This window comes from Meriones unguiculatus, chromosome 8, assembly GCF_030254825.1.
Source record: "Meriones unguiculatus strain TT.TT164.6M chromosome 8, Bangor_MerUng_6.1, whole genome shotgun sequence".
In the NCBI taxonomy this organism is placed as follows: Eukaryota; Metazoa; Chordata; class Mammalia; order Rodentia; family Muridae; genus Meriones; species Meriones unguiculatus.
In genome coordinates this window covers 28,866,671-28,891,205 of record NC_083356.1, presented here as the reverse complement: position 1 = coordinate 28,891,205, position 24,535 = coordinate 28,866,671, and the positions used below count along the sequence as shown (strand labels likewise).

The following is a 24,535-nucleotide window of genomic DNA, read 5'->3' as shown; positions in this document are numbered from 1 at the left end:
TTTTCTTTTTTCTTTCCTTTCTTTTTCTTCTTTCTTTCCTTCCTTCCTTCTTTCTTTCTTTCTTTCTCTTTCTTTCTCTCTCTCTCTTTCTTTCTTTCTTTCTCTCTCTCTCTTTCTCTCTCTTTCTTTCTTTCTTTCTTTCTTTCTTTCTTTCTTTCTTTCTTTCACAGATGATATAGTGGCCTGGTATACAGCACAAGGGAAAGGGATTCCTACAGGAATGTTGTCTCTCAGCATGGGAATAAGAGAAAGAAGACTCAAGAAAAAATCATCAGAGATTCAGTTTCTGCTTCAGAAGACCATGGGGGATGGAGCCAAATGTATATAAGTCATAAAAACAGACATTTTCTATTATCACAAGTTGTTCAAGACAAGGAGCATTTCACTACCCCCATTTCAAACAAAAATGAGTGGGACAATGCAGAATTGTTGTTATCAGGTTGCTTTATTTTTAAAATTAAAAGTGTCAGTTGATGGTGTTATATCTAAAAAAAGTGACTCAATCACAGATTTGCTTTATATAGTAGGGACATAGAGGCATGCTGGAACAAAAACCAGTGGGCAGTGAGGAATGTGGCCACCAGAGTCTACAGGTCACATCTCCTCCATCTGCTTTCTTCCTGCACCATCTTCATGGCAAACTTTATGCCATAAAGAACTGGTTCTCAACCTTTGTGTAGTAACCCCTTTGTGTGTGTGGTAGCGGGGGTTGTGCAGCAGTTGAAGGACCCTTTCACAAGGATCATTTAAGACCATCCAATATTTACATTACGATTCATAACAGTAGCAAATTTACAGCTATGATATAGCAATGAAAATAATTTTATGGTTGGGACCACCACAACGTGAGGAACTGTATTAAGGGTCACAGCATTAGGAAGGGTGAGAACCACTGCCATAGAGGGGCTTAGATGACCTTGAGGGCCAAAGTGACTTCTTGACTCAGTCGGGAAGGTCGTAACCAAAAGTTAGTACATAAGCCTCCAGGTGTTTATTCAAACTAAGACTTGTATTATAAATAGCCAGTATGCTACTCACAGAGAGAGGCCGCTTTACTGAATGTTCCAGTCTCCCAGCCACAAAATGAGCATCACTCCATTCCACATGAACAATCTCACAGTTTTCCCTTCCCTTCAACTTATCAGTAGTGCACAACACTGGGGCTGTTTCTCTGAGTGCAGAGGATAATTCACTGAACTATTTGTCTCTAAATTTTATTTTCTTATTCTCCTTTTTCAAGGTCTTGATAGTTTTGATGCTGATGAAGCTAAAATGCAAACTGAAATAATTCTGGATTTCTTTGTCGACATATATGTCCCAATCTTACCAATTTGTCCATTGGGAAAAATGGCTTGTGGTTAGAATAAAAGGAATCCTTCTTCCAAAGAGCCCATAATAGTTATTTAGAATAGTAACGAATAAATACATAAAAATATTCTGGAAGACCATCATGTTTTAAAATCATGTGCAGAAAAAGCTGGTTTTAGAGAGAAAACTGAAGTCAATCAAAAGTCACGGATGTTGTGTTCATGAGCTCAAAACATCTGTTGCTACCTGCACAATACCCAGCCAGTTAAGAATTCTTTGAGGAAAGAAGGAGCTCTTAAGGTCCCATCCTATGAGGAGATATTGGCACCTGATGGCACCTGAGGATGGAGGCTCAATTTTCTGTTTAAGTATAGCCACTGGTAGATTGTCACCCAAGTTGGTTATTACACGCCCATGTGTAAATGGGTAACAGTAACTGAACTCAGTGGGTTATTAAAATGAAAGACATGACATTGGATGGGAGGTGTGTTGGGGAGTGATTGGAGAAGGGTGTTGGAAGGAGGAAATGGGAGTGAATATGACCAAGACTCATTGTATACTTGTATGACATTTTAAAGGAATAAGAATAAAACGTGTTTTAAAGGAATGACTGATAGGTTAATAAGGAGCTGTGCTTGCTGGTCTGGTCAGAAGGGTCTGTGCCTCTTCCACAGGATGCCTATTATAACAAGAATAATATGTAGATGTTGTAGATGTTCAATCAATATTATAATTTGTTAACATTCTGTATGCAATAGGGCCCATTCAGTCACACATAAAAAAGGCAAATTCATTTAAAATGTAGCAAACCCTCAAACTATTATTTTCTGCTGAGACATCATTGTCACCCTTAACCCAGAGGGAGTTCCCAGTAATTATTATTAAATATGCATAATGCATCCTTAATTATTTTTCTCAAAGTACTGCTTTCATGTTGTTTAACTTTTAGGGTAGGAACAAATTGTCTTCATGACAACAAAATGTCATGAAGACAATTTGTTGACTAAATAAAGAACTGATAAAGACACAAGGGAGGCCGGGAGGTTTAGCTCTGAATTTTTAGAAAGTAGGATTATTAACAAATAGTTAATGAAAACAAAAGTAAAAATTAAACTTTTCCCACATAGTCAAATAAACTTATGAATTAAGATATGTTCCTTTGATAATTTGTATAAAAGTATAATGGAAACAGCATAGGAAAAGAGGGGCCTGCTTTTCCCGCTATGACTGGAAGGATTTAAATTGAGAATGAATATTCTTTAAAGAAGAGCAGCAAGTAAACATCTCCAAGATGGTACAGAGCTGTATAAAGGGCTTCATCATAGCAATAATTTTGAGGTAGTGTTTAACATATCCTCAGAAACTCTACAGCAGGAGTCATTCCCATTCTAGCGGGAAAACATCATCTTCAGTCCCTCTTGAAGATATCTTTTCCTATGCAAAACTGAAACTGGAATTATGTCCCCCTCAATGAAAGGAAATGTGCAAAGGCGTGGAACTGTTCCTGACACAGAAAGACCACAGTGCACAGCACTGCTGTTCTAGCATAGGGCATGCCACAGGCTCACAAGATATCCAGGTGTGTCACCAGCACATGACTCAAGACTATCAGTGCACCTTGCAATCTAAGCAAATGTGTATGGCTGTGGGTTATATTTAGCATGTGGGGAATAAGTTTGAGGGACCTTGTTCTTAAACATTTACAAAGCTCAAGTAGTCAGCAAAACTATTACCTTCTCAGACAGGGTCTCTCACCAAGCCTGAAGCGCAACAGTTGGCTAGGCTGGATGAACAGTGGTGAGCCCCTGACCACTCTTTCCTCAGCACTGGAATTACGGACACATACAGCCACGCCCAGTCTTTTAATTCTTAGGGTCCAAGCTCAGGTCTTCAAGCACATTGCTCATCGAGACAACACCAAAGCCCTGCAAGTCTACCACTTCTAAGTTAACACATGGTTACAAAGAGAATAGAAGAAAATGATGAGGAGGTATGGAGGCGTAGAGGATGATCATAAGTGGAAAAAAATAGGTTTGACTTCTCCAAATACTCTATGAATTGGTACTTTTCTACTTTATATTTCAGGTATACGTGTGTGTGTGTGTGTGTGTGTGTGTGTGTGTGTGTCTGGGTCTATGTGTCTCTGTGTCTCTGTGTGTGTGTGTGTGTGTGTGTGTGTGTGTGTGTTTATGATATGTGTGTCTAAGTGATTTTTGAAAATGGGAGAGGGCACTGGATTTTCTAGAGCTAAAATTACAGGTAGCCATGAATTATCTGATGTGGGTTTGGGGATAGCATTTAGGTCTTCTGCAAGAATAGTGCATGTTCTTAATCACTGGGCCATCTCTCCAATTCTTTTTGGAAAATGTTTATTTTTAATAGGCTTCTGTTTTAAAAAAATATTTTCCTGGCCATATGTGGTGGTGGAGGCAGGAGGATTTCAGTGATAACAGGTCAGACAGGTCTATGAAATGAGTTCAAGCCATCCAGGGCCACATAGTAAGACTGTCTTATAAAGCCAACAAACATAAAAAAGAAATAATTCTCTGTGACATGCTTAGTCTAATTTCCAGAACACATACTAGAATGTAAAAATCACAGTCTTACTTTCTGTATTAAATCAGTAGGTTATTTTTTTTAATTTCTCTTCGGTTTCAATATGAAGGTTTAATGTTTGCATAAGTATCTAGTTTGGGGGAACTTTGATGTACTTAAAAAAATAGAATATAACAACAACAGCAAAAAAAAAGTTGCTTTTGAAACTGAAGCAAACTATTTGATATAAACTAATCAACCAAAGGAAAAGAGGAATGCTAGTTCGTATCCTGGTCCTGGTTGCCTAGGAAACTTGCTACCCTTGTCAGTTGACTTCTCCATTGGACCCCAATAGTTCCACACCTTGCCTCATTTCCCTCCCACAAAACACGAGTGCATGACAAACTATTCCCTTTCTTTATACACTGTACTTTGCTCTTAGCATTCTTACTTCTCAGTGCACTAACTGGACAATAAGCCTTAGAGCCCATCTGCCAAGTCTGTACCCACCCTTCTATTTTTCACGGATAACACACAAATGGAGCTCACCATTTCCAGAGATCTGACAAGCACATGGCTGTTCACCTCACTTGAGGGAAGTTTCTCTTAACAGGAATGGGTCTATATACCCAGACAGTAAGCTTATCCCAGCATTCCATTCTGGAATCCATGCAACGCTGTACTACTCTGAGCCTGAGCCCAGCTGCTGCTAATAAATATACTCAGGTTTTCAACCATTTTCTTTCACTTTGAAAACTACAAATTCCCTTTACGAAGGAGATGTAGCTTACCTGTGTGTCTATCTTTGAGGGCGGTTTTACACATTTCGATCCTGGCTGAATGAAATGGCACATAGCGGTCTTGGGGAGAAGCAACCAGAACAACGTTTTTAAAATACTGCAGCCCTGTAACAAGAAGGAGGGTGAACACTTCCTGCCTGGGTCCTTTACACTGACAGACCCTCTGGGATGCGCACATGTTGAAGTCTTCCCCGGAGAGTGGCAGTGAAGGAACACCAGACACCTTGCTGCACAGGCCTGATGTTCTGAGGGTCACCACAGACTTCCCAGGAGGAGGCTTCTCAGGCACTTATGGACACCTGATCTTTGACAAAGACGCCAAAACCATACAATGGAAAAAAGATAGCATCTTCAACAAATGGTGCTGGTCTAACTGGATGTCTACATGTAGAAAAATGAAAATAGATCCATATTTGTCACCCTGCACAAAACTGAAGTCCAAGTGGATCAAAGACCTCAACATAAAACCAGACACATTAAATCGGCTTGAAAAAAAAGTGGGAAATACCCTAGAACTCATTGGTACAGGTGGAAACTTCCTGAACAGAACACCAACAGCACAGGCTCTAAGAGCAACAACCAATAAATGGGACCTCATGAAACTGAAAAGCTTCTGTAAAGCAAAGGACACCGTCATCAAAACAAAGCGACCACCTACAGATTGGGAAAGAATCTTCACCAACCCTTCATCTGACAGAGGACTCATATCCAGTATATATAAAGAACTAAAGAAGCTGCAAAGCAGCAAACCAAGTAATCCACTTAAAAAATGGGGAACAGAGCTAAACAGAGAATTCTCTGTAGAGGAATACCGAATGGCAAGAGAAACTTGAAAGAGGAACTCAGTGTATTAGGCCTTTTGTGTTTTGGATATAAGATAAATTTCTTGACCTCGGGGAGGCTCACAGGAGTTTCCCTGTGAACACTGAGGAAAACACAGAAAAGTGCCTGCCAATGAGAACAAAACATGTCTCCGTGGACTGTTAAAATAAAAAGCCTATGAGGAAAAAAACAGGTTTATTGTTGTAGTTGTTGTTTCGTCCTCTTCCTGGTCCCCTGATTTTAGCCGCTCTTGCGCTGTCACATGCAGTGGGAAAGCAGCCTTCGATCCTGCTGCTGCTTCCTGCCTCCCCCCCTCCAGCCTTGCTTCCTCCAGCTTTGCCTTACTGCATTGTTGCCCACAGGGAGAACAAACTATCTTCCAACTCAAATGTCAGCTCGGCACCGTGATGCAGCCCTCAGTACTCATCATGGGCATCTGGGAACAAGGCGCATGACACTGCACTTGGTCCTGGCCTTAAGATGGAGCTTGTTTTCTTACCCTACATTTAGCTACCCTATTTACTTACCAACCCTACCCTTAGCTGAGCAAGATGATGGCTGACAGCTCTTGGCTGACCGTCCCTGTAGGTCCCCACATCCATATCCAAGATCACAGTTCAGCCTCACACACTGGGGCAGAATCCAGGGTAACGGCTGCCTGATGTTGGCCCAGAAAAAACTAAGGTGACCCCGTGATCGACTTCAGTACAGTGTATTGTACCACTACTCCAGCTCTTGACCTTGCCATGGCTGAAACAAGCTGAGACACCTTTGCTGACATCATTGCAATTCAGCATCTTTGTACGCCCAATTCTATCTCTCTTTCTCCACACAGGGGGGAACTGAATATTCCTCTTGGCACAGGGAGACACGGGTGCAAAAGGAATGGCTTGAGCATGTAAATGAACTGGATCCAGGGGTTATGGACTTATATGATAGACCCGGGCAAGTCTGCTTGTGCAGCAGCACTGTGTAGGCTAACCACTTAGTGGTTCTGCTCCTTTCCTGGACACAGACTACTGATCCAGGACTGATGCTTTCCTCTGCTTGTGGTCTCTATGACCTAGGCTGGGTTTTCACACTACTGTCTGCATCCTCACCACAGGGTGAGGGAAAATATAAAAGGAGGCTCGTGTGGCAACACAGGCAATGCTCTACTCACACACAGTCCTGGGTCCACGTGATTGACAGGAAGTAGAAGGCACAGCTTCTGTGCACTGCAGTGACCCTACACACCCTGTGCCTCCTGTGAAGCACAGCAGACAGGCCAAGACAGGGCGACCCTCTACAACGTGGCCCCTCAGCAGGTTGTAGAGACACGGCTGGACAGCCTCACTACACCTCACGTGAACAAATACACACAGTACCAAAGCTACTCTGTCTTAAGGTTCTGAGCGAGTCACACACCTGTTTTTTGGCTAAGTTGGTAAAGGAAACATTTGCGCAGATCAGCATTATCCCTGAAAGTCAGCTGCAAAAGGGAGCCGGATTTCTTCAGTTTCTGCATGAGCCACAAGCCTAGGAAGAGAAAAAGAAAACAAAGATTTAAAAAAGTAAAGCAAGGGGTCGAGATATGGCACAGAGGCTGGCCAAGAGTGCCTGCTGCTCTTCCAGAGATCCTGAGTTCAATTCCCAGGAACCTACATGCTGGCTCATGAACATCTATAGTGAGATCTGGCGCCCTCTTCTGGCGTGCAGGCAAACAGAACATGGCATACTAATAAATCTAGAAAGAAAAACAAAATTAAAAAAAAACAAAAAAAGCAAAGCAAAACAAAACAAAGCCAGAGAAGATATTTTCAGTTACCTTGAAATAAAGAGAGCAATGAAAATTTTATCAGATACCTAATAGCTAAATTTGTTTTTGGTGTGTGTGTGTGTGTGTGTGTGTGTGTGTGATATTTGGCTGTGCATATAGAGGAGAATATCAGGTTTCTGGTGAATATCAGACGCTTGCTCTGATATTCTGATATTCATCTCCACCGGACACAGAGGGAGGCTGACAGCAGCAAGCCCCAGAAACCTTCCCATCTCCATACCCACTCCTCACGGCATTGTGGTTACAGTTGTGCAGAGACACACACAGATTTTTACAAGAGTTCTAGAGACTTGAACCCAAGTCCCCACACTTGTGCAGCCAGTTTTCTTATCCACTGACTCGTGTCCCCAGACCCAAAATTTACATTCTCCTCCCTGTTGGTAGCAGGAGTCTGAAATTATCCTGGAAAATGGCAAAGCAACAGGCGTGTTAGGCCACGAAACCAGGCATTCTCTGATCTCCATTCGGTCTCCTCCAGTAAAGGAAGCCAAGGGAAAGAGGACCCAATAAAGGTCCACAGACTGGAAATCCAGAATACATATTTCTTACAGAGCCCATGAAGTGCTTAAGCAGATACTTACAAGAGTATCTGTATCAACAACCAAGGAAAGTTTCCATAAAAACATGAAGACAATATGAAAGGCTGTGTGTGTGGAGGGTGGGGGACATACACATATGCCCATGGTGGTTTATATGTAGAAGGCCACATGTGTATAAAAAAAGTAATATGAACCACATGGACTTACTTTAGGTATTCTGTGTTGGATGAGTTGGGTCTCAGCGTCTTTTTAAAACTTATTATATTTCAAGTTTCTATATGGGGAGCTGCCTAAATTAATTTATCTTTGTTCAAAGATGGCTTTGGGTTTATGCCAAAGGGAAGACTTCATGTGTATGTGAAGTCTTGTTATGTATAGAACTACCAAATAAGCCATGGGCACAGGCTTAAGATACTTGAGAGAATAATCATGAATCTCAGTCACATTTTGAAGAGAGTCGCACAGTGAATGGGAAATAGCAGGAAGACTGAAGAATTGACAGGGAGAGCGAGCTTGTTAGAGGTGAGCCCAATGCCACATAATGGATATAGCTAATCAGTAAATACACAGTCACGTTTCATCTTTTGAAAACACATCTGTTCAGTGTTAAAGCCTGTTTTATTTTTAAATTGGGCTCTTTGTTTTCTTGTTGTTTACTGCTTTTTAGGTCTTTGTATGTTCTAGACACTAACCCTCAGTCAGATGTACAGCTGTGATGTATTCTTCTTCCACTCAATAGGATGTGAATGGGTGGATCTTGAGGAGTAGGAGGTGAAAATGATCAAAATACATTGTATGTGTGTATGAAACTTTAAAACAATTAATGAAAACATATCAAAAGAAAAATAATTCAACACACCAATCATTGCTGCATATGAACAAATCTCTTGGGTGTTCTTTTGAACACAAAACCATTAGCTAAAACCCATTAGCACTGTCTGTGTTGTCTGTGCTGCGTGTGTCTCTAGCATCTTCCTGCGTAACTTACGGCCCTTCACCATCTGGCTGTTACCTGGCCCTGCCTCCACCTTGCACTGCGCAGTGCTGTCGTTCTTTCTTTGAGACTCGCCAGCAGTTGGCTGATGAAACCAACCTTCCAGGTCATCACCTACACCAGACCTTCTGCTTTAGATGCAAATGCTGCTCACGTTCCAAAAAAACATCAAGCCTCTCTCCTCTGCTTTCCCCCTCCTCCCTCCTCCTCTTCCTTCCATGCCCATATTTTCCTCCCTCTTCATTCTTTTCAGTGGTATTGGGGATCAAACCCAGGGCCATGTGAATACTAGGCAAGCGCTGTACCCTAAGATACATCTGTAGCCTTCCTTCTTTTCCCTCTCTAACCCCAGATTCTCTTACAATACCGTTGAAGTTGTGAGGACCTCAAAACAGAGGGCAAGCCAGAAGTAATAGAATTTAGTTCAGTTATATATGACCTGGAATAGATGGTGCATGTGTTAATGCGTGCAGCGTGTGCACCCCCACATGAATCAGAGCCTTGCGCAGGTGAGTGCTACATCTGCAGAGTCAACATACCAAGAATTAAACAAATTTTTTTTCTTTTCCTTTTTGTTTGTTTGAACTTAAAAAGTTACTATTTTAATTGCAAAGAAATAAAGAACCATTGGGGAAATACATAGACAACATTGTATATCAATTTCTTTTGTAACACTTGCAATTTATTAGGGACTAAAATCAGCCTGGAGATGGTATAGAGTATAAAAATGGTTGTCTAGGTTGCATGAGAGGCTTAAGAATTTTAACTTTTGTTATCCAGGAGGGCCATGGAATCAATAGATAATAAAATATAAATATGAGCACCTACATGTATCCCATGTATGTTTACACACATATATAAGACATATATGTGTTTATACACATGCATATAATATACATACACACACTAGAAACATGTAAACACATATGCAAACATGCATGCAGACATACACAGTCCCCATTTTATAGAAAGTAAATGAATATTTTAAGAGTAAGAGGCCTTAGTCAAACATACAGTCTATGGCTGTCTGGGGCTTGGATTTTTAGCTTAATATGCTATTTTTAGTTCTGTCTATTAATTTCTATGAATTTCATAATTTTCTTTCCCTTCGTGATTGAATAAAACTCCATTGCATATATGTACCACATTTCCTATCAAATCTCTGTCCACCACCCTGCATTTGGGAGTTAAAACATTCCATCATTAATTTATGTCTCCAGTTCCAAGTTCCTGATGCCGCTGCCTAATTCTGGAGGAGAATGAAGGTGAAGAGGTCTTACCTGTACTAACCAGGGTGCTGTTGTTGTACAGAGTCCCCAGGTGAGGCCCAGACAATGACAGGAATGTGTGGAGTTTGTTGAGGTAATACCGGAACCTGGGCCTTGTGAGAACTGATCTGATGATAATGTTGCCAAGAGAATGGCCGATGAAGCTGTTTAGAGGCAGGAATGGCACACATAAGTGACAGCAGGGGACTGCTGCTAAGACATGGGTTGGGATAAGAAGCACCAAGGTCTTAGCACCTCCCGCCTCCCCAGGTACAGAGGATCTGACACAGGATATGATGACTTATAAATTCATTTTCACCTGACGCTTGTGAATGGAAGTTTTATACCAGTAGTGAGGTGCGGAAGAATAACCCTGTTTACCTCAGATCTCTATTATTAGATCAGTTCCCCCGGTCTCTGGTCCCCAGGCTTCCTCTCAACCAATCTGGGGGCAGCATGGAATCCTTCCTGATGTCCCTACATCTAAGAACTGTGCTCTCCTTGTCATTTACAAAATAAAATCTCAGTCCCTTAGACTTTCCTAGAAGGCTTTTAACCTCAGCTCTGACTACCCTTCTATCTCCACTCATCTCCTCATTTCTCTGTACCTGTATTGAGCTGCCTCCTCCCACCTACACTGACTGGCCATTCTTGTGCATGTTTTGTTCAACCTTCCTTCTTCTTTCATATCCATAAATTCATATTTCAATTATTTTTTTATCCAAACCTACAGTATGACGGGGTGCTGCCTTGCCTCTTCTCACAATCTATAAAATAGCAGCAAAGGAAAGGTTGACCTCCTGGCCTATACAACTGGATTGCCTGGACTGTGTCCTGAAATTATATCCAAACCTTTAAAAAGATAATCCTTATTTGTCAAATCAGTACATTAAATCTATCTCTGGAAAACAAAAAGAATAACTGATACCCCAACTTTAATCTTATGTTGATAGATCTATATGCTAGCTGCTTCCTTTATTCTGAGATATCTAATATTTACCTATCTAAATATGTAGACCAACGTTTTTGTCATATTTTAAGGATACAATTAGCACTGGCTGAAACCCTCTCATTAGACCCCCAAGGCAATTCCTTGGGTGGTTTAGTATCTCTGTTTCCTGACAGTACAATAAGATATAACAAAAGAGATGCTCAAAGCTTGCAGAAAAGTTACCCACTCAGTACATGGTAAATCCTAAACTTCTGAGAATTTCAACTTGAATTCAAACCTAGACATCATTGAATTAATTTTAAAACTCTTACTGCTGAGAAACAAAATATTTATTCTTATCAAACACATTATGAGAGATCATATAGGTAATAAACCAGACTTGATACTCACTCATTTCTCCCTGCCTGAATGCAACCAGATTTATTAAGAGCCAAAAAGGTCAGTTATCACAGTGGCTTACAGAAGTATCTTAAGATTCGTATGCAGCAAACACTCAAATACATGGCACCCATCTTCCCTCAGTATTAGCTACCTGTTGTTTCCTTTTACCTAATTCGGGATATGGAGAGGTTGTACAACTGGATGTGTTGAATAATCTCATCCAACAATCGATCCGTCATGGTATCAAAATCTGCAAATGTGTCCATCTGGAAGAAGAGAAGGGAGAAGGTGTTGGGAGAAGTTAATGGACTCTACATAAGAAATCTTCCTTCATTAAACAGCATGATACTTTCTGGAATGGTGTGTGAGCCTCTTGGAGGGGTTATAGTTTGAGATGTAACATCAAGGAAAAGGTCGATTGGGGCTCTAATAAAGAAACTGGGTTTATGGGGAAAGGTCTTCAGTTAGAGGAATGCAGTGGACAGTCTGAGTATATGTTCTTAGCATGCGGTACCTGCTGTCACAACCTGACCTCACTGTGTCTGCTGGCATGAACTCACATGGGAGGAAGCAGGCCCTGCTAAGGGAGACCACTCAACTTGTAGGATCCAGGATTCACAACAAAGTATGCTCGACCCTTATGCTGATTGTTTTTTGTTTGTTTCTGTTTGTTTCATTTTGACGGTCATCTTGACACAAGCTAAAGACACCTTGGATGAAGGAATCTCATTTGAGAAAGTACTTGCTCTAGATTGTCCTTTTGGCAAACCTACAGTGCATTTCCTTGTCTGATAATTGATTTTGGAGGGCCCAGCTCACTGTGGGCGGTGCTGCCCCTGCATGCAGTAAGAAAGCTATCTAATCAAGCCATGAGGAGCAACCCAATAAGCACTGTTCCTCTGAAGACTTCTGCTTCTGTTCCTGCTTCTAAGTTACTGCCTTGGGATTCCGTTCCTGCTTCCCTCAATGATGGACTGTGAGGTGGAAGTGGAATTGAAATAAACCCTTTTCCCCCCAAATATATTTTGGTCATGGCATTTATCTAGCAATAAAAAGGATAACAGAGAAACTCCAAAGCTGCTGCTTAGATTATTACACAAGTTAATGCCCACATATCAGCAGCTTTGGGAAAGATATGAAAGACATCTGTGTCTTGTGAAGGATAACCAACTTATAAAGGAACACAAAAAGAGGAGGGGAAAACTCCACACTTGTCTAAGTATTTGAAGATATAATAAACTGGTCTATATAACTAAATTTTAAGAATATGATTGGGAGCAACATAGAAGCTTATTTAGGTTCAATATAAAACGTCCCTCAAACAGTGCTGGAGCAACAGCATCTTAAGATGCTGAGCTTCCAGCCAAAACTCTCATGAATATTTATTATGGTGGTGAAGAATTGAGTAGACCTGACAAAGTCACTGCAGAGATGAATGACCATCTTAAGTCCATGGTCACCTGAAGCCTTCAGCATGAGAAGGGCACAACACAGTGGTGCTTCTGCTAGGTTCCATACAATATGCTCTTATCTGAAGCTCTGCTTCCCCTGAGACTGTGGCACCAGGGTCCTGTGGCTTCCACAACCTAAGTCTGTTTCTCCTTGGTCTTTAAAAGTGAAGAATGCAAAGTAACTTCTTATCACCTTAAAGACTCTTGAAAATGTTGTTAGCACACCTAAGATTGGTGCTGCAATTATCATGACCATTTAGTCTCCAAGACCCTCTTTGCTCCTTTCGAAATTACTGGTTAGTATATTCATTTTTTTACAATTGTGTAATAATGAAGTCTGCACTCATTATGATGAAAAATGCTCTGAAAATCTCAGCAAGGTACATATTTGGTGTACTTTGAAAGGACCTTTGTATTCTGAGCTCTTTACAAGACTTTTAATATTTAAGCAGTGAAATAGCACAATAGGACTTAATCAGTACTAGGACAAGTCCCTCCAGTTTAGTGACTTGCACAGAAACCTGGTTCAAACAAGCTTCCATGTGGGTAGAACCCAAATATCCTGGGACACAGCAGAGAGCATAAGAAGGGACACACATTGAAGGCTGGAGCCCAGGCTGGAGCCCTGGCTGGACTTCTGCTATTAACCATATCCCTCTGCCCTGAAAAGAAAAGTTCACTAAGATAAAGTCAACACAAGTCCAGGGGGGAACACTGGTTAGGCATTATTCTATCCTTTTCTCTGAATGACCTGGGTTATCTCCCTCAAGACATAACCACATATGAAACATTGCCTTAGGACAGAGCACACATACACTATCTGGAGTTTGCATGACACAGTGTTCTTCAGGTTAGAGGGAGGATTCTCTGCAGAACTCCCAGGGTTCATGTTTTTGCTGTAAAGACCTGGTGCTAACAGTTAGCAATGGAGCTGCTTTGAAGGTGGAATAAGGAACTCAGACAGGCATACTGAAAAAGTAGGCCCTTGGATGGTGGTTCTCTTATGTCTTCATCCCTTATATTTTACTGCCTCTTACATAGCCTAAACCAACACAGAGTGTGTCAACATCAGGCAAAGGAATTAATCACTAGCTGTTGAGGGATGAGCTATGTCTTTTTGGCTTTTGAACATTTATTAATTCATGATGTATGAGTAGAAATCAAAGGACAACTTAGGAGAGTTAGTTTTTACTTTCTAGTATGTAGGCCTCAGGGATTGAACTGAGGCTATTAGGCTTGGCAACAAATAACTTCTCAGGTTCAGATAGTTCAATAATCATGAGACTTTTTTCTTGCTTATTAGCAATAGTATTTTTCCAAAGGATACTTGTGACTCATTTACCTCACTCTCTAGCCATCCCTATCTCTTTCCCATGGATTTGCGTTGACTCTTGGCACTTCTTTAGAACCACAGCTTCAGTCTACCACGGCTCATTCTAAAACAATCATAATCTGGTTCCTTAGTTGCAGGGGACAATGCCATGTCCCCAGTCTGACTACATGAATGCCCACAGAGTTGGTAATCCCAGTGCCCAATATAACCAGAAGCCTCCAGTCAGTTGAAACATGCTGGTTCCTACCCATGTTTTTTTCTCAGACTCCCAAGGAAACATGGTGGTTTTTTTTTTTTTTTTCCCTCCAAACTACCAAAATGCTTGATATTCTTCTTGAAGGGGCCCCTTCACTCATGTATCCATATATCATCTTAGTGATTTTAGAAGGTCTCTTTTAAATCCAATGTTCTCTCAATCCAACATTTCTTCCATCATACCTGATTCTTTTTTTTTTTTTTTCAATGCAGTTTATTCAGGAACCTTGAACAATCATCTGACCCTGGGGAAAGCCAGCCCACAGCTTAAATAGCCTCTGGGTAGCCAACCCCAGCGTGCCACGTGGGCAATGCAGATACATACCTGATTCTTTTCAGACATTAGGAAATCCAGTTTCCCCCCAGGGAGCCCAAGTTCTATGAATGTCTTCACCAGACGGAGGTCTGCACTGTTCCCTGAAAATGACAGATAATCCCAGTCCTACAATTAATCATAAGAAGTTACAAGAAATAGCTTTCTCTTCCTTTCTCATATCACAATTGAATTTACCTTTTATTTTAAATCGGGTAACAAAAATCACTGAAGAACCCCACCCCCTTCTCTTCTCTTGCTATCCCAGCCCATGCACACACACAAAGGTAGACTCTTTTGAAAGGCCTTTCTTCAATGGAATCATTCCTAGAGCTGTCACATCAGTTTTCTCTCTCCTCCAGAAAACCATTCTCTCACCAGATGTTTGGAGGGGGCTGCCTAATGGCTGAGATGGCACAATGGGCCAGTCCCCTCTTAAATAACTTGCCTATCACTTATAGGTAACTCGAAAAAGATAAATTCTCAACACGGTTCTGTTGTATAAGTAGAATAAAAATTACCCCTTGGCCAAGGAATAATGGATTAGTAAGCTTGTAAATGTTTAAGCATACCACCGCAGGCCAAGGAATGAAAGGTTGGCGATTCCGGTACATTGCTAGGACAAGAGGCACAAACAGCACATGGGCTACATTGTTGGTGGCATGGGAAGCAACATGCAAAGTGAATTTGATATAACCAAGTAAGTTAGGCACACATTTCACATGGGCTGTGGGGATCCCACAGTATCTATATTAATATGTTGCTAGTTCATAAAACGAGTTGCAACCTATTTGGTGTTTTGGCAGTGTGCTTTTCCGTGTAAAGCAACCCCAAAGGTCATGGTTTCAGACAAGGTATGTTCTGTAAGTGAAATTACAACTAATTATATATTGTTATTCATAAATTTCCCCCAATGATTCAAAGGTGTATAAAGGACTAACAAGAAACTTGGAAGAACTCAAGGTTTGAGACCAACCTTATGTGCATGTTCCCAGATGCTAGCCATCAGTAGCCTATAGCATATAATCAAACATGTAGGCCCAAAGTCACATTCTTTTAGGAGAGATGCATATTTTCTCGTAGGAAGTTAAAATTCTTCACCATTCTGTTTATTTCAATAAATATATGCTCTTTGGACTCACTCATGTTATGGCTTAAATTTCCCAAATGATATGTTGATAGTGGTCTTTTTAAAAGATGGTAATATTTATATTTAACATAAAGAGTTTGGGAATAAAATATCCCTTTCTCCTCAAGATACTAAGAGTAAAAGAAGTTTCTGAACCTAACCTTTCTAAAACCTAACCTTTCTAATTTTATTTAATTATGTGTTAGACTGAGAACTTTTACAAGAAGATAGGTTGTGGGCTTTGGGCACAAGAAAGAGCCTCTATAAATATTAATTATTTGTCTTAATGTATTTAGTTATTAATATTAATAGGCTATGAGACAGATTTAAACAAAAAATCCTATAATATTCTAAATATGTTTTACACATGCTCCTTGAACTGCTGAAGTACTATCATGAAAGCTGTCTTTATTATCAACTGTTTTTCTTTTTGACCTGGGGCATGAGTGACACTGCCATGGGTTGTTCAACTCTCCGAATGAGCACAAAACTGGCAAATCATCTCTAGCTTCATTACATAATTCCCTTTCAATATGCATGAAGTAACAAAAGAAAGTCCTGTTGCCTGACCAGAGTTCTTGCCTTAAAGATTTATTTTTATTATTTTTATTTATATGTATGTCCAGGTGAGTAATTTCCACAGGTATCGGGTAGTCCCAGAGATCAGATAAGAGCAATAGATTCCTTGGCGCTGAAGTTACAGGCTGCTGTGAGCCATTCATTCAGCATAAGTGCTGAGAACCAAACTTAGATCCTCTGGAAGAGCAGCAAGGGTTCTTAACCATTGAGCTATTTCTCTGGGTCCCCAGATTTCTTATTTGCAAATAATTTTAGAGTTTTCAAAAACATTGATAACAATCACTTTTTAGTGACATTGAGCTGATGAATGTAAAAGTCATTTTTATCTTTACAAATCCTAGAACATAATAGTATCTGGTAAACAAAAGGTGTTACAAAAGTGAGAGATGCACACAATAGCAAAATAGTTGCAATCACTAACCCCAGGCTCCTTAAAATGCATATTTTATTTCCTTCTCTCCATTTCTTCTTCAAGAACTATTCTATTGACTCAGAAATTCCACCAATTCCTGTATTTCCCTGAGATACTAATTTCAACAATACCTCTATCTCTGCATTCATTTATTTCATTCTCTCCATTCCAAATTCATTTTATAAATTATACAATTTATTTGCTCATTCTATTGATTGCTAAAATTCACATCACTTATTTAATTGATTAATTCATGAATTTGGATACACTATACAAATACATATATATGTATATGTGCACATATATACATAGATAATCTTGTGCTATGCCCTTTCCCTAGATGATAAAGTTTTCATGTTTGGTTGATTTTAGAATGAATACCTGATTTAAATTACTTCATAAACATAAACTGAATATAAGGTAGCAATCTGAGAATCAAACTTCTTTAAAACTTACCATCCAGGCCATGGACACAGACCACCAGGTGAATCCCATCTTCCAAGTTTTCCTCCTCTTCCTCTGGTGGGAAATACGGTATGTCAGAAGCTAGTACAGATAAGTCACTGTACAGAAATCCTTCAATCTTCAGTTCTTTTTTAAACTTTTCTTTGGCCTGATAAAAACTGGAGAATATACCAATTAATCATAAGCCATGATGTGTGTTCCATGTTGAGCAGGGAATGAATGGGGCTGGTATACAGGAGTGATGAGTATTTACAAGCAAATTGTCTTCAGAACATCAAATACTAAATATATCTTAGGGATACGCTCTTCTTAAAAAGGTCAAGAAAACACTCCAAGTAAACCAAAGAAAGGGTTTTGATTGTGCAGATATCTATTTTGATCCTGAAATGAAAAGAAGACTGGGTAATGAGACTTACAAGAATCATGCAGTTATAGGATATAAACACCTTTCACAAGATCTTCTGAGATGGGAAGTGCCTTCCCTGCCATACAAGCCCACCACAGTTTAGCTTCCGATTGCCTTTTAAGTACTATACCTCACCATTCCAGGCTGCAACACAGGTTTTAGGGGTTTGTGTTTTGTTCTTTTGTTTTGTTTTGTTTTACTTTGGTTTGGTTTGGTTTGATTTGGTTGTTTTCTACTCAGTACCATGAACTAAATGGCTTACTTCATATTTCTTTGAGCCTATGTGTATTCTGGCATCCCGGAATGACTTTTATTCCCAGTTAAGATGTCATTTGTATGGTTACTTAACAAGATGGTGCTTAACAACATTGATTCACAAATGAGAATACTAAGGTTAGAATCTTGGTTTTAACATTTCTGATAACTCTGGTTATCTGAAATGCTTAGGACTAGAAGAGCTTTTGTTTGTTTGTTTGTTTGTTTGTTTTTAAGACTTAGGGATATATACATGTACATAGTGAGATAGCATGAGGTTGAGTCCATGTCTATTCACATAATTTAAATTTTGTTTTCTGTATGGCCTAAGCCTATTACCTAAAGGTAAGGTAACTTAATGTAACATTTTTATTAGGGCTGAATATGACACAATTTCATGGTACAAAATTATATGTTTTGTCACACCAGCTTTCAATATATTTTAGTTTTCAATAGTATGGAAATACAATTTCATTAAAGATTTCTTGCTTGACATGAGAACATGAAAAAAGTCCTAATTTTGATCTAGAGCAGTAAAAAACAAAAACAAAAACAAAAAACATGTAAACTCTTGGATCTTAGATGATGTAAAATTGCAGATTTTCAAGTTAGTGATGGTCTGTTACTATTATCACCATCCTTATCTACTTCCTCTCAGTGAAGACATTCTCTCTTTTCTTCTGTTCCCTTTCTCTAATGTATGGTCATTGCTTCCAGATAAAACCTTTGTCTCCACTGAGCATTCAATAGTCATCACATTTGCCCAACACTGTTCTTGATTGTTATGTTGCTTGGTTTCTGTTGCTGTTCTTGATTGCTTGGTTTCCTGCAAGACTGTGAGTACAGTTAGGGCTGGGGCAACTCTGACTCAGCTTCAGACAGTGCCTATCTAGATTTCTTGAATGGGTGACCAGTATAAAATGACAGGTATTTAATACTATTTATTACACAGAATGTCCAATGTTTATCTGCTTGATCTATTTCTTTATGTGAGTATCATTAACTATTTGCTGTTGGCAAGAGAAGAATGATTATGAGGTACTTTGATAAAATACTTGTATTATGTGCCCAATAAAATATATAGGTGATAACTGAGGGTGCAGAATGAAATAGTTCAAGCCAAAGATCAAGCTATATATTCTACTACTTAAAAAAAAAAAAGTAGCAGCTTTGAGAAGCCCACAATCTTAAAGGAAACTTAGGGGGCAAATCTGATGGAGTCCTTTTCTCTCAAAGGTCCTAAAATCTCCTTAAAGATGTGAAAATGTAGAGTGTCAATCATATTCATAAGAGAGTTGTATATCAATAAAAAACAAACAAAATTTTCATATACCCACTAATAATTTGATTAATAATTCATGCTACACCCATGCAATGTACTACTATAGAAGCATTAAAATGCAGAATCAAAATGGACTTACATTCAAAGATAGCTGTAATATTTTTAAATGGGAAAAATGATCAAGAAGTGTCATGATAATCCTATTTTGATAAAAATATTTATATTTAGGAGATAAACATCAACGCACAAAATTTCTGTGTAAAAATTTGTTATTCTGTTATGTTGGGAGATGTATTTATTTGTAATTCTTTCTAATACTTAGACATTCATCATTGCAATAACATGTACATCATTGTTTTATTTGCGTGAAAATGACAAGTACCTCTATGTTTAAATAGCATGCATGAAACTGAGAAAACTAAAAACTGCTAAATGACTAAGGACCTGCAGGCTATCTACAAACTTACCTAAACATCCTTTCACTGACTTCTTCTTCCAACTTGCTGGAGTGGGAGGAAACGACGCCAAAGGAACCCAAAGGTTGATGAGTAATGGGGGCTAGGTTTTGTTTGGAAGAGAGTCCAACCCTAGCAGGGGTCTCCTTGGGTACAGATGAGAAAGGGAGACAGGTGGCAGTACAAGACACAGACAAGTTGACGACTTCCACTGCTTTCAGGCTATCCAGAGTAAAGGCCTCTGTGGAGTTCAATTGGGACCCAGAGATGGAAGTGCCTGTCTTCAGCTCCTGATTTCGTGACACCTGGGAGGCAATAGTGTGAGTCACAGTGGGGCACACGGTGCCTGCTTCATGTTTGACCTCCAGAGAGGCAGTATGTCTTCTGTTCAATGTCATGGTTTCATTGACACTTAGTGAACCGTTTTGTACACCTGTAGAATTCAGGTTGACAGCTTCAACAGCTGGTGCACAAGTGATTTCAGGCACCTTATGGTGAGATGCAGCCCTGACTTCTGAGCCGTTGTTGGAGAGTATGCGTTTACTCACACTCGATTCTTTAGGTTTGACTTTTGTGGTTTCTACTGCTGCTCTAAGTAAAGACCTGGTCCTAGAATTTTCAAGCACTATAGTACATGGTATTTTTAAGTTAAGAACTTTGGTTTCAGTACTTGATGTATTTTCAGCCATGCCATCCACACAAAAAGGTTCTGGAGAATCAAGCTGATTCTCTTTGCTTTTGCGGATGTCCACATACCCAAGGCCCTGGGGTCTGTCAGAATCTAAAGCTATATCTGCAAGGGAATGTCCTGCCCTGACATCCTGAAGCCTGGAGCTACCATAAGCATGGGAACTGTGTCTAGGTGAACTGTTGTCCTGGCTAGAAATGTCCAGGTCTTCAGAAAATACTCCTGTGTTCTTCAAGCTATCTGTACCTTCAGCAGTATCCTCAGGGCTGCTGATCTGGGGAGCAGAGACAGACTTGGTTAGCTTGGTAAGTGCCAACTCCCGCTCCTCATCTTCAAAAGGCAAAGAGCTGATAGAGGTAAGTGAAGCCTGGAAGCCACTGGGCAGACTAGTGTTGCTTTCTGTATGCCCGCCTTCCAAAGAGTTCCTGTGGTGGGCATGCCTCCGAACTACCTGATGTAAAGCTTCACGATCGCTGGGTATCTCCAGGGCTCTGCTTCGAGCCTCAGACCAGGCAACTGAGCTTGGCTCACTCTCAATGCCTGAGTCAGATATTATGGAGGCTGACCTCTTTATAACGCCAGAGAGCACTGACAGATCTTCCTGCTCGTCTACATGGTCCAGCAGGGAAGGCCTGGTGTCCAAAGGTTCCCTCAGAGCAGTGCTCATCGGATCACAGGGCTCAGCAGGGGTGAGCTTCAGGCTCAACAGTACAGGTTTTCCCTCCTGTTCTGCTCCCCTTCCGAGAGTCCTGAACTCAAGAGCAGCTGTTTGGCTTAAGGAGATGACATTATTCTGACTTATTCCTGCTATAACTTTGTTTGGCACAGTCTTAACAAGATCATGGCTGTCCCTAGAGCTACTGTGCTCATGCCGAACATTAAGGTCCTGCGTGGGCTCAGCTCTAGGGTGGTTCTTATTGCTAGATTGCACATCAAGGTAGGTCAGTGCTGGGGCCTGCCCATCCTCAGGGCCTGGACTTCTACGCATGTCCACATCTGCTAGTGAATCTTTTACAGCATCAGGTCTCGGGCCAGTCCAGCCTTCCTCTTCAGGCATTCCTGTTTTGTTTTGAAATTCACCAATGGTCAGATACACTTGAGATTCTGAGCACACATCCACAGAATTCCGGGTGGAGACATTCTCTTCCATCTCTGAACACCTAACAACATCTTCATCTGAGCCCAACTGGGATGCTTTTGTAGTAGATAAGGAAAGGTCCTTTCTTGAAGATGATTTTTGATTTGCAAGAATCTTTTCTTTCCCTTTTAGATTCATTATTGCAGGACTTGTCACTGGCACATCAAAATTAGGATAAACACTCAAATTATGCCCTGTAACAAAATAAGAAAATTGTATTATAGTTTACAAACCAATTATTATAGATTATTCAAATGCCCAAATGTATGAAAATAATCCAAGAGACCTTTATTACTATTTTTTGAAAGGGGATGGCCTTCATATTTGTGAAAATTTTCAAGTTACAGAAAAACTTTTTTTTTAATTAAGAGTATACAGATATTTTATGCTAACCAGGTGATGGGTTAAAGTCCCAAATAGTTTAGCTTGAGACAAATAAGGATATGAACATAACAAAACATATAAGTAGAGGGTTGGGCAAGGAAAAAGAAATAGCCATTAGACTTCTGTGAGAAGACTGAATCTAGGTGAGAGACCAGTGCCTCACTCAATTTTGTCCACATAAGAAAAGATCCATGAACAGCCAGGATCCTGTGGCAAAGAGCAACTCCTCAAATTCACAGAGTGACAACATAAATAGATGCTTCAGGATAAGGAAAGTCCTGAGAACACAGAAAGTTCAGGCCAAGCTTCAACCTAAGGATCACCCTCTTCTCTGTCTCTCATCTTTCTCTCTGTGTTTCTGTGTCTCTGTATGTATCTCTCCTCCCCTCTCTCTTCTTCTCTCTCCTCTTTCCTCTCTCTGTCTCTCTCTCTCCTTCTTCCACATCCAGTTTTTATTTTGGGGAAATGGCCATCCTTCATTTCTAACAATAAAACTCTAATTGCGAGCAAAGCTCCTTTTTGAGTTCTGTGAGTCATCCTAGCAAATCCTTAGATAAGGGTAAATTAAATGAACCAAGAATTTATATCCAGTGGCCAGAATTGCAGGCTGCCAATTTGCTTGCAGAATGTGAAATAAAATTTTGCTTGAAAGATATTAGTCTCTGACTTGCATTATGCGCAGCAAAAAAAAAAAGGAAAAGGAAAAAAAAAAAACTAGAGAAAATGCAGCTATTTTATCTTATACCACTTACCTTTGTCAAAATACAATTAACATCTCCTACTTACAAATTCAAAGAGGTCTATCATAAGCACAGTGTTTACAGAGTAAGATAAAAATATAATTTAGAGCTGGGAAGGTCTGTTTGTAAAGTCCAACATGGCCATTCATGAGCACCCTGGGCCACTATGGACTTCAGTAATGTTTTCCACCTTCCTCAGCTGTGGGATGGGCAGATCCATAGGAGCCTTGTATGCCTTTCACTCATTCCTAATCCATTATATGAAATTATGTCATGCATGGAGACAAACAATTCTACTTTCTGCAAAGCAAACACTATTAAGAGTGATCCCTGCCATCAGAATCACAGCCGTCTTCAGAGGCTGATAGCAGGGAACCAAAGTGTGATCTTTTATCTTGTTTTTTCTTCTGCTGTGTTCTATGAGCTGTTTTTTCACTTCCCCTCAATTTTAAATCCTTTCTTTTTATTCTTGTCCCACACAACTGATCAGTAACAAACATTCTCCATGTGCCCTTGTTAAACCCAAGACATGAGATGTGGCATGGGACATTTCCTACATATATCATATAAACAAGAGGATGTTGTGTTTGTGTTTTCTTTAATAGGTATAAACCCACTACTGATGGACTGCTACACTGGTTCCATCCATTTCCTTACTACTGTGAATAGTGCAACAATGAACACACATCTTTGTGGAAGAATTTACATTTCTTTGGGTGCATAGTACTTCTGGTTTCAGTTTTGTAAGAGGCTTCCGTTCTAATTCCTGTAGAAGCTTTATACTGCTAGAAACCATGAAGGCAAACAAAAAGGAAAAGGATATCCACAGAGGAACAAAGGGCCAAGGGAGAGCAGTGGAGGAAAAGGAGGTCAACCACACTCCCAGACAGACCCCACATCCACCCAGGAGCTTTTGGGTAACACAAATAAGACTTAATGAATCTCTGCTATTTTATTTTTAACAGAACAGAAAATTGGGTGGGTAAGGTAGTAGGGAGATGTTGGAGGAGAATGAATGTGATCAAAATACATAAAGTAGTAAGTATTAAATGTAATAAAGAAACCCATTACTTCCTATGTTAATATGTTAAAAATCAAAATAAAAGTTAAAAGGCTTCATGTGGCTTTAATAGAAGGAAAATCAATACAGCTTCTCTTATCATGAATTAAGCCATACATACATACACTGTTTGCAGACCACATGAGGCTTTGATGCATGATTGTCTAATAATTTTCAGTGCAACTTGTAATTAGATTGATAGAGGAACGAACTCTTCCTTTACCTGGGTGCATTCAGTAAACCTGGAAGTACTGGGAGGTGTTTTCTGTCCTCTGAAGACCTTTCTTCAGTTTTCAGCAAATTACCCAGCATCCTTTCTACACCCATGCAGTGTGGTACACTCTATCACATGTGATGACCCACTTGTGAACACTTGTCTCCCTGGAGGAAACAGCTTGTGTTTTATTTCTGTAGCCTGCAGTCTGACACTCTGTCTAGTACATATTTGATGAACTATGCTCCTTAGAGGAACTAAGCCAAGAACAGGAATCTAGCAAAACAAAGAATATTGTATTCATGTGTTGCTTTTATTGGCTTGAATGTAATTATTGCAATGATGTTTAATACCACAAAGACTATAACTAGCATGACTTTGGTAAAAAAAAAAAAAAATCTCCATACTAGGAAGTGGGTAGGTAAGATCAAAAGTGGGCATTTGTTATAAGCACCAAGAAACTCTTGTCTTGATGGACTTTTCAAAAAATATTGGGAAGCACACAAAAGAACAACAACAAGTTGCCTTGCCAAAAAAGTATGTCTGTTGTGGCAAAGC

At 39.9% G+C, this 24,535-nt stretch overlaps 1 protein-coding gene across 1 annotated transcript in view; it reads right to left on the bottom strand.

Moving 5' to 3' along the window:
- Fam135b (family with sequence similarity 135 member B) overlaps positions 1-24,535 on the bottom strand; it is a 281,146-nt gene that overhangs the window by 7,634 nt on the left and 248,977 nt on the right. Inside the window, exons 13-19 of the mRNA XM_060389317.1 lie at positions 19,766-21,773; positions 17,347-17,513; positions 14,783-14,874; positions 11,587-11,684; positions 10,098-10,249; positions 6,873-6,983; positions 4,635-4,748 (exon numbers count right to left, since the gene is read on the bottom strand). Coding sequence (XP_060245300.1) covers positions 4,635-4,748; positions 6,873-6,983; positions 10,098-10,249; positions 11,587-11,684; positions 14,783-14,874; positions 17,347-17,513; positions 19,766-21,773 — 2,742 coding nt within the window. The remainder of the gene's footprint in view (positions 1-4,634; positions 4,749-6,872; positions 6,984-10,097; positions 10,250-11,586; positions 11,685-14,782; positions 14,875-17,346; positions 17,514-19,765; positions 21,774-24,535) is intronic.